The sequence below is a fragment of the Falco punctatus genome, assembly GCF_963210335.1.
Source record: "Falco punctatus genome assembly, chromosome: 18".
Lineage (NCBI taxonomy): Eukaryota > Metazoa > Chordata > Aves > Falconiformes > Falconidae > Falco > Falco punctatus.
Genome location: NC_137598.1, coordinates 551533 through 569943, shown reverse-complemented (window position 1 = coordinate 569943; position 18411 = coordinate 551533). Strand labels below are relative to the sequence as shown.

Below are 18411 nucleotides of genomic sequence, written 5' to 3'. Positions count from 1 at the left end.
AAAAAAAAAAATGCCGCTCCACCTGACAGTAAGAACAATTTTATTTTTTTTTTATATAAAATCAGTGCACAAATGTTAAAATATAACCCAGCTCCAGAAACACATGGCTTCAGATTAGATATGCATGATTTTTATGCTGTGTCTGCTGTAAAGCACTGATTACTTTATGAGCAAATTAAGCTTTGCAGGGACAGGACACTTGCTCTGGCGTAAACCCATGGAATGGATCCTTCTTATGCTCCTCCACCAACAAACAGTGGCAAGACAAAGTAGTATCAAGCAAGGCAAACAGTCCTTAAAGAAGTGGCGACCTTGGCCTTGAAACCAACAACCAACAGTGATTAGACAGGACCTCATCAAAGCAAAAGGAGTAGAGAAAATGAGGCGTATATCATGTTTCAGAGAGATTCACTTGGCTGCCTTAGAATGAGAAGAAAGTGGAGCTTCAGTGGCTCACCCTAATGAAAGTCTAAATATAGATACAAAGTTCCAGGTGACCCTATTCACCTATATAAAAGGGAAGTGGAGGGCAGAGAGGAGAGAGAGGGGGCAAGAGAAAAAAAACCAACAAAACAAACAGCTCCAGACAACAATTATATCCAGATATCAGAAGTACTGTCTCCACCAGGGTAACGAATCTCATGAGCTAGGACAGGCCCATCAGGTTCCTTCCCAAAATCCACTAGGAAGTTTTTATTCACTTTCAATCCACCTTTTTCAGTATCCACATCAATCTGCAGCATAACAGAGCCTTCCCTGAAAAAGGGACAAGAAAACAGATATTTGGAAAAGGATTCATACTGGTTGCTCTTCTCTTCCATATTTGGGCAGGATTTGTCTTTGTTTAATATAAAATGGAAAGAATCCCAGATTCAAAATGGGCCTTAGCAGGTCTCAAAAGTGAGTTACACAGCTTCAGCGAAATCTGCAACCTCAAATTAGCCATGAATGAGTGAAAAGTTGTTACTTATAAAGAAACAGGCAAACTGCACTATGCCCTCCTGTGGCCACCTGGAAGATCATCATCTCCTTTCTTTAATTCCAAAAAATAGAAAGCCATGCTGATACACTCAAAGGCAGTTTGGAAGTACTACAGATTCCAGGAGGCTAGGTCACATTCACTGCTTTCTTCCCGTTCTCATCTACTTCCAAACAGATCACAATTTCAACAACCAGGGCGTGCAGACCCCGAATTTTGTGTGCCTGATGAGAAGGGATGGATTCTGGCTCGTGGGGTAAAAACATCTAGATTGGTAGGCTGTGTACAAAAAGTTACTGGATTCAGTCTCCCTGTGTGGGAACTTTGCTCTGTGCACCAGTTGGTATATGCATACTGCTATTTAAGAAAGAAATCTTCACCATGGCCTTGCACAAAGTTTTCTTACTTGATAAGATCTGGGTAGAACTGCTTGTCCCATCCACTGTAGAGAGAGCTGGTGACATATAATCTCTTCCCATCCAAACTAAGCTGAATCATCTGAGGTCCACCTGGTATCTTCTTCCCCTAAAATTAGAGAACAAGGTGCTCAAGACAAGCTGCCATGGAGAGTGAACAAAAGAAATGCAACAGCAAGGAGAAACAGAAGAGCATGGCAGGTTTGCTGCTTGGAGGACCATCCAGCACTCTGAAATCCTTGACACAGGAACACCAAATCCCCTACTGTGGAGAGAGACCAGTTTTTATTTGGAGTCTTATTCCTTACTAACAGGGAGCCTTGAAGCCATTTCAGAGGAGTTCCACTCAATTCACAGAACTAGTAACGCAAGGAAGAAAGGGCTGAAGGGTTCAGGTTGCTGTACTTGGATGGGAGCGTCAAAAATCAAGCAAGAGGTGGGTGGTGTAACGCAGCTGCAAATAAGAACACATCTATGCTGCAGCTAGGTCACAGTTTGCACTACAAAGAAAAGGAGTACGTGGACCTTCCTGAAACTGCCTTCAGTGGCCAACAGATCTTAGCCATGACCGTGTTCCGTTCTTATACATCCTGAGACTTTCCATAGGTAGCTGCCTTGACAGTAATAATATTAATGCACGTTGATAATGACCAGAGATAATTAGCACTCTTTCATTTTTCTACCATGATGCCAGGTGCTATCAAAGTCTCTACACACCCCACTGAAGAATGAGCTGGTTTCAGTTGTTGAAAGATTATCAGAAGCAATGCTGGCAGTGTGATGAATGCACACTGCCTTAGCTTTAAACTAACTAGCTAACAGCAGCAGGGAAGCTGTAATTACACAGGCTTCAGTACAGGTGAACAGCTTGTCCAATCCCACCAGGGACCCAGAACATTTACCAGGATTTACTACCTCAAAATGTGATACCTGCCCAGGCTGTAAGCCAAGACACAAACTAGCCCAGATGCAGCTTTACACGTTGTGCATTTGACTGAGGTGTGTAGGGATATTTTAAAACTGATTACAATTAGCAGAGCACTGACAACATGCACGTTAGGAAAACTTACTTTTATCACAAGTGGCTCTGGCTGAGACTGCAATTCCTTGTCTTCCACAACAGTTACAGGTCCACCTTTTGTGATGCTGCCTCCCAGAAACACCTGTAACCAGGGGAATGTGTGAGGACAGGCATTGGCTGTTGAAGGAACATGCAAGCAATATAGCCACAATTCTCAAGCAAAAGTAAATTGTCATTTTCTCCTTTTAAAAAGGAAAGAAATAAGCAGACCATACTGCCCTTGCACATGACAGCTTTTCTGATGGTGGCTCACCTGCCCCACCAGCCTGGGCTTGCGGGTGTCAGAGATGTCGTACTGGCGGATGTCTCCGTGCAGCCAGTTGCTGAAGTACAGGAACCTGTCGTCCAGCGAGATGAGGATGTCTGTAATAAGACCTTCAAGAAAATATTCAGCAGCAAACTCAGGAAAAGGACAGAATCAGCAACAAACAAGACCGCAAGCCTATTATCTTTCAAAATTCCAGTCACAGTAGCCTCAGAAAAATACGTTAAGATATGGGTTGAACAAACACAATGAACCTTGGAAGCCCAGTACCTACTCAGAGGAGGTTCAGGCTCTACCAGCATTCCCAGGAGCGTTCCTGAATACTGTGAGCTCATGCTGAAAGACCCAAACTCCAAGTATTTTTTCTAGAGAAACTGACCTTGTGCACTGAGCAGTGTGGGGGCAGAGGCCTGGCAACCTCCTACCAGGTAGCTCATAAGCAAAGGCTAATCAGAAGTGTTACACAAAGAACCCAAACAGAAATTTAGTATTTTACCAGGGAAGTGTTTGCCATTTAAGGATAAGATTTTGCAAAAAGCTTACACTGTACCAGGGAACTGAAGATGACAACACCCCATTTATTTTCCAAGCATGCTCACACTAACCAGGCATGTCAGGGAGAAGCCATCCTTGCACCTTCTTGCTGGGTACTTCAATCACCTTCTCTGCTGCCCAGTCTCCTTTCTGCAGAAGGAACAGGAGAGAACACAGCCTTATTATTGCCAATATGTTAGCCAAGAGGGCTCAGCTATGTGTGACAGAGGGAGGAGAAGCAAATAGTGCTATTTATTTAACAGGGCCTGGTACAGAGCTGATATGCACACTGCAAATAAGTGTTACCAAGGGGTGATGATGGTAACTATACTGCCAGGGAGAACGTTAATGATTATACTATGCAACATCATCTCAAACCAATTGCTGTAACAGTAGCAGGTGTCCTGTCCGTCTCCAGCTTGCCCTCTAAAATGGCAGCAGCTCTACTCCCCTGTCCATGACCCCACCGCTTTCCCTCCCTTCTCTACCTTCCGATCTCCCCTACACTTCCAAACACCGGCTGAGCAGCAGGCAGCACACACTGACACCGGTGACAAGTTCTGCATGTTCTGATTAGCTGTCCAATTGATACATGTTAAAAGATGTGCAGATGTGACACTTAGGGACATGTTTTAATGGTGGTCTTGCCAGTGCTATATTAATGGTTGGACTGGATGATCTTAAAGGTCTTTTCCAACCTAAATGATTCTGTGATTTTATTTTTCTATGTTTGTTGACCAGCTTGCAGGCCAGAAAGCAAGCCATTGAGCTAATGCTGCAGTCCCTTCCTCAGTGCAAGCGTTCATTAGATTGTCTCCTGTTCAAGTGATCACTAATGCTCCCATCATTGGAAAGACCTTCCCCTCTTTCAGATTTTCATTAATTGTGATTACATTGATAGACTCATCATCATGGAGGGCATGACAATTGGAAGAGGGGCTGACAGATCAGCACCATCATCTCTTAAGTCCTGCTTCCTTTCAGGATCAGGCTGTTAAGAGATTTGCATGCTGGACATCAGCAATACGGCTGCAGAGAACCTCAGAATGCCTACCAGCTGCCACTGCTCAGAGATGAGGGACTACACAGTAGCTTCATAAAGCCATGGCAGTGGCTTGTATGCATGCTGTCATTAAGAGGTTTGTTCTCTGACACAATGTTACAGCTCGGTTAGAATTAGACTAGAATTAGGAGCCGTATTATTTAATCTGAATTCTACTATTTGCTGTGTGATCAGTGAATTTCTGAAACAACTAGGTTTGAGCTTCTGTACTTGCCCCTGCTTTCATTACCTACCTCTGTCTTGTAGAACCGATGCACTGCACTACTCAGAGCACATCCAACAAACCCTTCTGCAGCAGCTGGATTGTGGAGGAATCGAATTTCCAAAGGTATGGAGCCTTTCCCTAAGTCGATTGCCTGAATGTAGGTGCGAGTGCTCCAGTCCCACACATTAATGTGGCAGCCATAATGCCCTAACGGACAAGGTCAGACAAAGATAAGCACAGAAGAGACTATTTTAGCAAAGAGTTAAGTTTTACTTTTGAGAGTTTAAACAAATGCTCCCTCACCTCTCTCTATATCAGCTGGGTTAAACCCATCTGCCAAGGCTTTTGGGGTTCCCCATTCCGTGCTCATCATGACATTATGTCGTGGCTGATACCAGAAGTCATAACCCAGGGGGGGTACCTTTTCCCCATTCTCCCAATTTCCTTTCACTTCAAAGGTCTCTCCGTCCAGCAAAATAAAGCCACCTGAAACAAAAACCAAAGAAAATTGTTTGAAGACACTCACACAGATCCACAGCTTTAAGTAAGTTAAATAATATATTAATATTTAAATGACTATTTTCTAAACATGCTGTAAAATGCAACCCTATGCTTAAGGAAAATTCTGTGATTTTGTTGGTTTTGCTTTTGTGGCCTAAAGCAAATGAAAGGTGGATTTTTAAAGAACTTTATCACATTGTAATTAATTTTTTAAGCTTCAGTTTGCTCTTCTTCTACTCAAGTCATTCCAATATATCCGATAGCCCTCCTAGAGTACATTTCAATTAAGGGATATCTTAGAGAAGATGCTGGAGGAGTCACGCCTGATTTTCTTTGCTTGCCACCAGTATCCTTGAATGACGTACGTAATACACATCTCTTCGAGGGCATGCTTGCCCACAGTCCAGAAGACAAAGACCCTGTGAAAAGGAGCAGGGCTCCCCGCTTACCATCTGAAGTATATTTCTTCTAATAGCTAGTATTTCTCTTAGATGTCAGGTGGTTTACATCTGAATAGGTAACAAAATTTATATACAAGAATCCTTCAAAAGTTTTAAATAGGAAATGCAATCTCGAATAGCTGGAGAGGCTTAATTTTCATTAGACAATGAGGATTTAGGTTGGCAACAGCCACCTGTACTTTGGGAGCGTGATACTTCTACGGCACGAGTACTTTTCTAGAGTAATGAAGGGAAATAATACCTTTTCCATTGCCAGCAGGGTCTCCCAAACAGCTGATTAAGATGTCACCGCTGCCCAGACAGTGAGAGGTGTGAGGATTAGCCACGTTACACTTCCAGAATAACTCCACTGGCTCAACAATCTAAAATGAGTACACACAGTCACCTTCACTGAGATCACAAGAGAATACCAGTTCCACCCTTAACAGATTAAGTTTCAAAGAGTGAGGAAGGAGCGTGAATGGAGTATGTGTGAGGGTGACTGGTTCTTTCACTATTGTGTTTTTTGAGTACCTGTCACCTGCTGCTTTCTACTCTGCCCAGTTACACAGTACCAACCATGACACTTACCTGCTCTTCTCAAAAATATAAACAGCAAGAGCTGAATGGTCAGAATCAGTCTAATTTGTGCATCAGTGAGACACTGACATCTGCGTTTGTTTTAATTAGTATCAGCAGCAGAAATACCACTTGTGCAATATTCAGACATCAGCTCTCACTGGAATTCTAGCAGTTCAGAGGCGGGGGGGGAATGGAAATCTTAGAGGCTTGCCAGAGACTCAGTGTGAAACAAAATTCACTGTACAAGAAGAGACCTTTGGGGGTTTTATTCCACCGCATTGATAGTTAGAGGCTGGCAAGGCTCTACAGAACTCAAAACTGAAAGACTGAATGGGAGTATTTGCAAGTGGGGTGGGACAAAACAACACTTTAAAGTTTCCTTACATTCCATGTTATGACCTGTCTTCAAACTGTATTTTTTATAACTAAATTTGTCTCTGCCAGACCTGGATCTCTGTACTGAAGTTCCACACGTTGCTGCACGGTTCATCTGACCAAGTATAGACGCTGACAGTATGTGTATTTACATCTGAGCTAATCCTCTATGCTTACTTTATAGTCAGTGAAAAGAAACAAACACTTTAAGACACAATTCCTTTACCCTAAAACAGTTTTCTAAGCCAGGTTAGACAAATCTGACTCCAGCAATGCCTATCCTTTTTCACTGACTGTAACAAGAATCTAAACAGTTAGACATGGAAAAGTGTAAGTCTATATCCAAACTTGTATCTATGCCAATATCTGTATCTCTGCCAAATTAATTCTATTGCAGTGGAAATTTTCTTTTGGGAAAATTCCAATTGTTTTCATGAACAAGGATTTAGAAAAATGTTTATTTCCCTATATTAAAACATTTTCTTTATTTTTTCTTTTTAAAAAAATCTACATATTGCATATTGAGGAACCAAGGATTACAAATCAAGGAAGAGGTGTCCTTTACAGAAGAGATCTGGTTTTGCTCAGTGAAAATCCAATCAAATTTGAACTCATCTCTAAAAAACATACAATCTACATATGCTCAGCTGAATGTGTCATGTAGGAGTTTGCCTCATCATCTTGTAGTCAAAACCAATAACACAGTGTGCAACTACTTTAATTGAAATTCATACTGCAGAGGCAGGCTAAATTCTGGAACTTCCTAATTTTTCAGTGTTTGATACCACATTTACTCACACTTCTTTAGTGCAAGATTTTTTTGGTGTAGTTTATCAATAAACTGTAGGAGTTTCAAAACACCCCCAAGTGCCTAATGCTTGACAAAAATTTGCATAGCAATTCTGGCTCTCCTATTCTAATTTGAAGTTGGAATCCCTAATATCACCATCTCTTGGTCAAATAAGAAATAAAACCCCATCTTAAAGTCACCTAAATATACCTTACGAATTCTAGGAGCTCGCGAGTCTGTTCCCACATCCACCACATAAATTCGAGAAGAGATCAGACTTGGTAGAATCAGGCAATTTCTTTTCTTTGTGGCATCCCCAAAGCAGCTGCTGCAGGCATTCCACCCTGAATGATGGAGCTCATCCTTAAGATTCGGCATGGGCAGGCGATGGATCACCTACAAAGTCAAGAGACAGACTTAAGATTCAGTCTGGTGTAAGTTTTCCCCTAGGCAAAGAAATGGGTCTTTATGTCAAAGCATAAATTAATAAAGAGCAGAAGGAAACTGCTATTTGTTATTCAGGAAGCAGATTCAGCCTGAGGTATGCAGAGCTGAAGCTGTAAAATGGGAGAAGAAGGTTGGACATCAGGATTGCATGGCATTTGTTAAATGTTGTATGCTATTCCATTAACCCCAAAAAGACTCTTATCTAAATAAGGAGACACACAATAATGATATGGAAAAAACTAACAGAAAAAAAAACACCATTTGTTCATGTGCTGCAAGTCTCTGACTGTATAAGATTTACCTAATTACAGCTGGGTCTGACTGTACCAAACTGTCACGTTAATTTGCACTCCTGCTTCTGATTTTTACTTTTCCACTGTATAACTAAGAAAATTTGAAAGACTGCAGCTAAGTTTTGTCAAAGTTTTAGGAGATTTGTGTCCTCCACTCCTCCACAATAAAACCCTAAGCAGTAGCTATAAAAAAAATAAGAACAAATTATGAAAATTTTTGTTATCAAACCAGATGTGCTGCTCCTTAAACACACAGAGATCAGAGTCCAAAGTGTCTTCAGTAATTTGAGTCACACAAGCACTGCATGTTTAAATGCAGTTTAGTGTACACTATTTGCAGTAACAAACTGAGGAGCTTAGTCAGTTTTACCAATATTTTGGATCTGGTATATTGGTATCTACCTACACACAGCTTTCCATTTATGCAGTAAATGGATTACATTTATAATGCCTAATGCGTAGAATTTCCCAGGGTATCAGACATCCAACTTCATAAAGTCTGTCTATACTACAAGGAAATTGCCAGCTTCTTGAGCTTAATACTCATGCTCAGTATAGATCAGTAATGGTGTTATAAAAAGAACTATTAAAATACTAAGCACAAAACCGCTCTGAAAGCGTCTTGAGACCAACAAGATAAATGTTAGCTTTGAGTAACCCAGTAAGAAAAACACCAGAGGATTTGACTGGTTCTCAACACAACTATCTACTTGAAAATGATTCTGTGAACCCCAATATTCACCACCCTAGGAAACAGAGCACTGGAGCCATTCTACACACAGGTACCTGACAATAGTGCGGAGATTTGGGGTCAACGTCCACAGTGGCCAGGTAGTCAGGCTTCTCTATCCCAGTGTTTCTGTAGATACAGGGCAGATACACAATCTCCTCCAGGGGACCTTTCAAGGCAAAAGTCTTGTTTAATGTGTCACAATAAACCAATTTTACAAAAAGCTATGGTCAACTTTAAGAGAATCTTCTCTGGATTTAATCTCTCTGTCTCAAAATTTTGATTCTTCCTAGAAAGCTGAACCTCAGTATTTCTATTTGATGGAGAAACACTAGTAGTATGTAGTCTGAGCAGCCAGAAACGGCCAAGAATAAGTGCTTACTCAGCTGGGGCCCTTCCACTCCCTTGCCTTCCTAATGTAAGAGGCTCTGGGGATGCAATTATTTTCCTGAAAAAGGACAGTGGTGGAGACCACCTTCCCACCTGCAAGGCCACGTCAAGCCTCTCCTGTCTCCATCACACAAGCGATGACTCCCTGGTGCCAGGGCCTGGATTTCAGTCTACCTATGCCAAAAGCCTACTTATTACAATCTAGAAAACTGAGGCTTTTAAAATATATCAAAGGACTCAAGATGAAATTCAGACACTATTAAAAGCTACAGCAAAATGCCTCAAGGGCTTTAGTGTGTTTCGGGATTTAGCCAGACACTGCTGGGAAGAGCAGAACATAACTTTTGTACAGCTACAAGCAGATGAGGAGCTTGCTGTTAAACTACATCACACCAAATACCCTATGGCCCTTTCTCCTATTTTCCCCTTCTGCCCTAGACAGTCACTTGTTTTTATGGAAGAGTCTCAGGGCAGTCTATAAAGATCTCCATCCAAAAAACATCAACAAAACTTTTATTTTTAGGTTAAATACTTGCTCCCAATACTCTGAAAGCCAAGCCCTATTTTGCAGCATACAAAACCAGAACGGTTTGATGTTAGTGTCCTACAGCCATGCACACATCTAAACCCCGACCCACCTTGGGTTTAGTGCTATGATTTAGTGAATCATGCTAACAGAGCTTACATGCTTTGCCCAAAATCAGGTACAAAATGAAATGAAATCTGACATTTAAATTCTTCTTGGCCTTGCTAATTAGCGAGCCACTCTGGAAGGCATCTACCTAGTCTTCCCCTAATCTGAAAACAATTCCTTTACTGATGGCCTGGATTTAGGAAAGATGTTACAGTACTTGCCTTTCATGGCATCCAGAGGAGTTGCATATCCTGGACCACATGCTCCGCATTTTGCTGATTAGAGGGGAAAAAAAAGAAGTTATTTTAATCTCCAAATTATTTTAAAGCATATCTCTAAAAGAACATTGGTGTCACATTCAGAAATTGACAAATCTTAGATCCAATTCTTACATTGCCAAACACCTGTAAGTATCACTGACTCCAGTCAGCGTTAGGGTTACTTGAGTTTCTGAAAATGTACACAATGTGACACTCCACACACAAAAGTGATGGGAAACTGGGGCCTTCATTTCAAGGAGTTCAGCCTCACAATTTTAAAGCACATTCATATATGACAAGGGTCTGGCATTTAAGAAAATTTTGTTAAATGTTTTACAGAGAGCTGCTGAATCACTGCCAGATGAGTAAGTAGACAGATTGCCCAATTTGAACAACTCATTTTATTATTACTGGAAAGCCTCCAGTCTTTCTCTGCATATAAATGTTGAAGAAGTGGTTATTTTTAAGGATTTACAGCCTGGAGAAGAGGTGATACTGCAGGTGTCCAGAAAGGACAAGAGGAAGGGAAATTATGAACCATCCCACCTTCTCTCTATTAAAAACTCAGCTCCCCACCTCTGCTTTCACACCATGGTTGGAGCTGCCAGAAACCTCTCTGGACTGGCGTTCCTCGTTCACCACTTCCTGCACAGCAACTACATCACGAATCAGACAACTGAGTGGGGAAACTATGGTTTTAAGAAGCTAGAAAGGGAATCCAAATGTCCTCCAGAGAAGAGAACCCCACAAAAGCAGAAGGACCACGTCTGGCTTGAGGCTAGGCTCTGCACTAGGAGAAACGTGCCATTTTGCAGAAGGCAGAAGACTGAGAAGCAACGTTCTTCTGTACCGGGAGTCGAAACCACCCGACACATCTGGGGGTCTCTACGCACAAACCATTTCAACGGGGACAGCCACCGCAGTGGCTGTCATCTACAGCTTCTCTGCCTGCAAAGTGAGGAGTTCCCTGCCAAAAAGACAGGGCTCCTATATTAGGATCTTACAGAATTAACGGCTTGATCCTCAGCAACCTTAAAGCACTGCCCACTGCAAACCTGTAATATTTACAACCATTTCAGCTTACTTCTAAAAATTGTCTTAGCTCCCTTTGTATCTGTTTGGATCCTAATCAACACCCAAGTAAAAATTACATTAAAACAGCCTCATACACCATGATTTCTACTCTAACATAGTCAACAGAACCTACATGCTCAGGACTGAATCAATAAATTGTTAGCTAGAATTAAGAAAATATTGTGAAAATATTCCTTTAAGGGGTAGTTACAGCACATTGCAAGTTTATAAGCTTAACTGACACACATAAATCTCTACTTTTCTAGAGCCAGGGAGCTGCAGGCCTGCTGAACACAACGCAGGAAGCTTCTGCTCCATTCCAAAATGGAACTAGTATATCATCAGCTGTTTAAAACACAAAAATATACAAGTGCTGTGCAGCAGGATGCCAGCTATTTTTTCAACATGACATGAAGTGAAATGCATGTTGACAGAAGCAAAACCACAGTATAGTTGCCTCCCTCTGTACCTCAAGTGTCTATAATAAAAATAAGCAAACCAGCTAATTATTTGCCATTCTCTGATAGTCAAAATGAGAAATTTATAGCAACAGTTTATTTCAGAATGCCACAGATCTAAGATTTCAGATCCAGAGGCAGTGACAGCTCCAGTGCCTATTTAATTACGGAGCCTTTCTCCGAAGGCAAAATGCTTCAAGCAATCCACTTGCTGCATGCGGAGGCTCCCAACTTCATAGCCAGGATCTTCTCAAAAAGACTAATTTAGTACTTTACATTTAATTTCACATTCCTTGTGAAACATTTTTATCTGAAAACACAAAATATGAAGTTTGCTTTGTTCCATTTATGTCTAAGCCATAATTTAAACTTTATTCCAATTTTCTCAATCACCTAAATTAGCAGGAACTCAGTATGCATTAGACTACAGCTTAATTAGCATTGCAAATGTAGTTTTCTGCAGATTACTTTGAGAAAAAGATTATTTGTGCCAAATTGTTTTCCAGAGAAAACATACAGCAAGATGATGAACGTTTCATCTTCCTTGTTCTCATACACGGTTTTTACTCCTTTCCCTCTGATCTTGTTCAAACACCCTTTTATTCAGAACCATTGTATCTAACTGCCTGCAGATATCTGTGGATGACGCAAGCCTCTCTGTGTTATACGATGCCAAGCTCATTTGTGAATACAAAATGAGGATTTCCTCATGAAGCTGTGATTTGTACCATCTTGTAGCAACATGTTAACAACAATATTTATATTGCTATGTTAATAATCCATGGTTAAACATGTTAATATTCCTTGTTAGGTTCCAGATCCCCCATTAATCTGGCAGCTGACCGAGTGTTTTGAATACCAGGAAGTGGGACAGTATATCACATACATGTGGTTTGCAAACTCCAGTAAGGACAAAAGCATTGAGATTTTTTTTCTGCAGTGCATGTTGCACCTTTACAGGCAAATTCTCTTCTGGGTAGCTTCCCAGCCACAAAGTTCACCTTCCTTGTCTTTCTAAGTGAAAGAACATTTCTCTACTACAAATAGCTCATGTGTGAACTGAATGGGAAGAACATACGCCTTTAGCTTTAAGTGCTTCAGTGTACAATTTTCCTTTTTTCACAAATGAAGTTACAATAAGCTCCACTCCTGCTTACTCTGATGCAGTTATTTGTATATATACACCAAGAGCTGATAAAAATATCACTGTTCCTTTTGTTATCACTATCTACAGCAATTCTCTCTTGTGGAGAGCAAAGGGAATGGAGGAATCCAGTCTAGTTTCCTTTTGCTCTAAATTTTGTCATCTCTTTCCATCTGTCCTGTTCCTCTTTCTAGAGAACAGGAGGGACAGCAAACCAAAGGCAAGTGTCCAGTCCTTCATAAGCCACCAACAATGATCCACAGGTCACTCTGGAAAACTCCATGCAAATCAACAACAAGGTTTGGGGATATTTTGCTACACTTACAACAGCTGAAAATATATAAGCCATCATTTCCCACATAAAGCATAGTAAGGGACTCCCTGCAGCTTTCCATCCACTCAGTAAGTTTCAGACAAAAAGGAGGCAGTTCTCAATGTCATAAATGTTAAAAGAGCTTCTCTGATGGTGGCAAAACCACCACACACTTTCAGGTGGCAGCGAAGAACAAAACGTTTCATTTCCCTCATTTTTTTGAGCACCGAGCTGTACCACAGTGCCAAGTAAAATTGCATACTGTGCAAGGTCCAGGACCGATGACTGCATCTGCCAGTCTAGCAGTCACAGCACAGAAAAACAATCCCGACACCTCTGGGTTCATTTGCCGCTGTTACTGGGGGAGCCAATGCACTGTGCTGCTCTGCGCCTCCGAGCACAAGCGCTTCCTTCATCAGGCAGCAGATAAAGATGCCCCTCTGCCTGTTCAAGGGCTGTGAAGTCTTGAGAAATACCAAGCTCCTCAGGGCAGAGAAATATCGGGAAATACAGATCATCCCGAAGGACAACAAACACCACAAAGCATTTTATAAGCAAGATTTAGGAGATAGTTTCATTAAAAACTTTTGAAAGTAGCTTCTTTTTTTTTTTTTTTATAAAAGGCCGATCTATTTATACTTACCTAATCAGTTCATTAAGTTCTGAAGTGATATGCAAAGCCTCTGTGCAAGCTGCAGCACGAGCAGACTATATGCAGATTAACCTGGAGTCACCAGTAGTGTGGATAACGAGGTTTATAGATTTACAACAATGGGTAGCAGCATTCTAAAAAAATATCCCACCTGATGAATTGCAGTTTCATAGTAAATTCAGTAACAATTAATACAAAACAAGTATTCTTTGGTAGTTTGGGTTTAACAGAGTGAAATAATGGAAAGGAGCAGGAAAGACATTGTCTTTTTATTTGTGTATTTTATGGCAGCAGAGCACTTCAGCCACTTAAGAGAAACTATGAAGGTGCCTGAGACTCTTTACACTAAAAAGGGAGTTTAGGAGAAATGTGGCAATAAATTAGTTGCCTCTGTTGAGAACTGAAAGTTACATGTAATAAGTCTAGACCATGCTGGCCTTTTTGTAGAGCCTAAGTAAACAGAAAGTCCTCTGAAGTTAAGATGGATGCATGGCTTAAACACTCACATATTCAAAAATGAAGGTAGGCAAATCTGGTTTATGGTATGATTACGCTAAACTGCTGAAATAAACACACAAATGGGAAAAAAAAAAATTGTGTATCAGCTATACCATACACCTGACAAGACACAGGCCTTACAGAATAAGAGACAGAAGCAGCACATTCTTTCTGAAATAAGTCTTTTTCCAAGCAACAAATTATGCAAGCAGACGTTAATGATCTGTTCAATTTTTGAAGAGCAGCCTAAGACTTGATCTTGTACACTGCCAAGAGCATACTTTTCCAAACCTTGTGACCAATCAATCACTATCATGCTACTTCAAGCTTTTTGGTGCAGTATTTAACTTACTCTTTCTACACTGCCAAGCCTGACTTCTTGAAGACTGCCACGACCGTTGAGACAAAACTGTTGTTATCACAGGTTACAAAATGAAACTTACAGTTTGCTAGAAAGCAAAGCAAACCAAACGTCATTTATTTTGTAGTATTAGTACTTATAAAAGCACGCAAAGATAAACATTCACCCTAGGCAGATAAACCAGACCAGACACTTCTGCTGAGTCAGAATCATTGTTTTTGTCTGCGTAATAAGGGCTTTTTTTACTAGGGTCTGCAACCTTACACTGTTCTGTGAAATCACAATGTAACAGTGTCCCCCTTGCAAATTACACTATAATACATTCACATGCAAAACAGCTTCCATCTGTTTTAGTCCCCTCCCTCTATTTCCTGGCCCTGTATTCAAAACTGAAAGTCCATACAAATTACATGGTCTATCACAAAAATGTAAGCAAAAAGTTAAATTCCTCAGTTCCCCAGCGATCTTCTTAAGCAGCATTTACATTCACATCAACCACAGCAGAAAGTCCAAATGCTCATTTCAGTTTCTAAATGCCGAAGTACTAGAAAAGACATTTAATGATAGCATAAAAAGCATTTACTGATAGCATTAAAACTACTCATTTAAAACCACAGGGGTTTTCAATAACTTGAAGTAAACCTTTTAATAGTCAGAGGAAACGCTGAACTTTAGCCCCACGCCTCTCCTTACCAGTCCGCCACGCTAACGAACCCACTGGCCCCTGCTTAATGCGTTTCACAGTGCAGAACTGTAACCAAAAGCAGCAGATCCCAGCTGGATCCACAGGCTGGATCTCTTACCCATGTCGGATCGGACGTTCAGGGCTCCTGGGTATGCGCAAGAGGAAGGACAGCTGCCTAGGACGGGATGTTTGTGAAGGAAAAGCGTCTCACAGAGGGTCCTATATGCGAGAGTGAAGGGGTGGGCAGGACCAGGGAGAGAAACTGCCAAGGGGAGGATCCAGTGCAGCCGGGAGTGCAAGCGGACAGGGACAGATTCAGTTTCTACTTCCTGGGCAAGAGTGGAGACACTTTCAAAGCTCAGCTTGAGCCCCTGTCCTCTGCCGCACCTGGCTCCGACACTGCTGCGCTTTCCACCTGCCCCTGTTTATATTCCAGATAAGTTTGTCTGGGTATTTTGTACCCAAATGACTGCCCTCACGCAGAGAGCACCCGCATGCTTTCTAACAGCAAAGGAGGAAACAGTTGTGTTTAAAAACTCTTGATTTTGGGCAATGTTTCAAGTTCACCAGGAGTCAATGCGTTCCAGACTGGATCACAGGTCTCAGTTGCATCTGGTTTGGCAGGGAGCAGTGTTTTTAATATTTCATGGCCCTTCCCTCCCTTAAACAAGGCAGCTACAAAATGACAACTTGCCAGCTGAAAACTTCACAGGATTACCTCTTGAAGATGATTATCTCAAGATTGGCAGCTGCCCTGAGTATTGGAAAATCTGGATTTCACTCTTTATTCTATCTGGGATTCCGCTAAACTGTCCCTAATAAGAATTAGTCTATTATTTCCCATTGATTTTTTAAAGGACAGTACTTTTTACCAGGCAATATTCCCTCTGTCATTCCCAAAACATTCTCAAGAGAGAATACCACATTTTACAACCCTGTCCCACTTCTTCTCTGCCTTTTACATAAGCCACCGGTAACAGAAACTGAAAAACTAAACAGTGCTGAAACAGGAGAACTATTTCAGCTATTCCCTCCATTAAGCCAAGAGAGCGTCAGGGAGATCTGATAAACAACCTATAAGTAACCATTTCTTTAGATTTATTTAGTGAACGGAGCCTTTTTTTTCTGATCATGAATTACCACAAGCGCAGTCTGTCAATGTGTTTACCGCTTCAGACTGCTAGCTAAATATTTTGTTCAAACAAATTACTACTCAAAAATGCTTTTCTCTAAATTTTGTTTTCAATACTCCATAGCTGTAGTTAGGTACCCGAACTGCCTGATAGCCTGTCCAAGTCACGTCTCTCTCTTTTGATGGGCTAACTGCTTTGAAACAATTTTTTTTTTAAAAGGCATTTTTATTATTTTGTCCACAAATCCTTAGTGTTTGTTGGACTGTTCATCCTTTGTTAAGAGTCCCACGCATATCCATCACTTTTCCTGGTCTTTTCCTCCTCAGATACCGACTTGTCTGTTTAGGAGTTCCCTTTTTAACTTTTCATTTTAAAACACTACTTTACATAAGCTTGATGCAGTGGGGTTTTTTTGAGCCACTATTAAAAAATGTGTGATTTATTTCATAAACTCGAGAGACTATGTTCTCAGGAGATACCATGAAGCGCCAACTGAAAATCCACCTCAAGGAATCAGACCTGTGTGTTCCCCACGTCGAAGGGACTCCAGGGTTGAACAGGAGTTCATAAACTTCACTTCAATTACAAGATCTATGACCTGAATTTTAGGCCAAGGGGGTGCGCATGCAGTCATTCTCAGCAATGACCTACTTCTGCTTCCAGCAAAATCACCGGGTATTTTAGCTCTTGAGGTCAGCAGCAGGACAGCCAGGCCAGTCCACGCATCCATTAAAGGCCCATGCAAGGAGTAATACTTCCAGAGAGCAGGGGAAGCACATAATACAAGCAACACAACAATGTGCAAACCCATCAGGCAACAGCTTACTCCTTTCTAAATTATCTGAGCCAGCAGGGAACGCACGATGGCTCAGGATGAAAATCACATTACCTTAAATCATTAGTGCTCTTGGCTCGCACCCCGTGCCACGGTGGAGGCAGCAGGATCCACTGCACACCTCAGGATGTGGCTATCAGAAACACAAAAGCAGCAAAAGGCCAGGACAAGCCAGTACACACCCAGAGGCTTTGGAACAGCCTTGGAGGCAGCCTGAAGCTGGGAAGTTGCAAAAGAGGCGCTCGATGAAAAGAACGGCCTGCCAAAGGGAGCAGTTGGGAACAGCCCCCTGAAAATGCGAGATAAAACCCATCAAGCGAAAGAGGGCTGTGTTAAAAACAAACCCACGCAAGCAGCCACAAACACTTTCATCTAGTCCTTCCCAGCCTAGCCCACGCTGCACCACCTTTCTCCAGTTTCCACACAGCTCCTACTACTGTAACACCCCGTGTTGCAGGTCAGACTCCGGCAATGCTTTCAGCAAGTGCAGGCCCGATTTGTGTACCCTGCATCTAGAAATTAATCTCACTGAACTGTCATCATTGAGATATGCAAACATACGTTATCAGAGTAGAACACTTTTTTCAAGAGATCAGCATGCCTTGTCTTGAGAGATGGTTATAACAAACAGATCATTATATTTATAGCAGCATAAAAAGAACATGCAGGGCCAAACACGTATTTCTGGCCTGTACCTTCTCACGGCATCTGAACTCCAAACTACACTTGAGTGAAATTCTGATTTGGTTCAAAGCAATCCACCTCGATGCTTTACCTAGCCTGTTGTTCACGTGCCGCAGATTCCCCAAAAGCCTCGCTCCTTCGCTCCGCACACCATTCATTAAGCACTGAACAGGACAGAGAACTCCATTTGCCTCCCAATCAAAGCCAGCCTGGAAGCACTGGGCTACACAACACCCGTCCCACCCCACTTTCCCATTACACTCCACAGCCACACGGAATGACTCCAGGCGCTCAGCCCAGGATTTCAAACGCTCCTACCTTTAGCCATCATTGCAAGACGCTGTCATCATTCGTTCTCAGCTGCATGTCCGCCGAGTTCGACATGCTGGTTTTCAGATGTTTGATACAGATTCTTCCAAGGTAGATACAACGTGAAAATTCTTTATTTTCAATCTTTAGATACTACAATGGATCTACCAATAGAATGCAAAAATAAACTGTGAGCCCTCTAGTTTAACTAATGTCCTACATATTACATATGCTAAGTATGTTGAATATTGGTTCCCTTATCTTTTATTGAAAGTCTTAT

The 18411-nt window shown here is 41.6% G+C and overlaps 1 protein-coding gene across 4 annotated transcripts; it reads right to left on the bottom strand.

The window, feature by feature from the left end:
• Positions 1-23: 23 nt before the first annotated feature.
• LOC308054776 (methanethiol oxidase-like) lies at positions 24-18286 on the bottom strand. Of its 4 annotated transcripts, XM_080368109.1 has the most exons (13): positions 15289-15618; positions 14477-14573; positions 9947-10000; positions 8758-8870; positions 7442-7627; positions 5747-5867; positions 4847-5029; positions 4572-4750; positions 3347-3425; positions 2730-2851; positions 2466-2558; positions 1386-1504; positions 24-756 (listed from the first exon to the last, which is right to left on the bottom strand). In XM_080368109.1, exons 3-13 carry the CDS (start codon positions 9951-9953, stop codon positions 594-596), a joined length of 1365 nt encoding a protein of 454 aa, XP_080224235.1. In that variant the 5' UTR covers positions 9954-10000; positions 14477-14573; positions 15289-15618; the 3' UTR covers positions 24-593. The 4 variants fall into 4 exon arrangements, with proteins under 4 accessions (XP_080224235.1, XP_080224232.1, XP_080224234.1 ...); XM_080368106.1 differs by lacking the exons at positions 14477-14573; positions 15289-15618 and adding an exon at positions 18141-18286; XM_080368108.1 differs by lacking the exons at positions 14477-14573; positions 15289-15618 and adding an exon at positions 18141-18286 and having other exon boundaries at positions 2730-2839.
• Between the last annotated feature and the right edge of the window lie 125 nt (positions 18287-18411).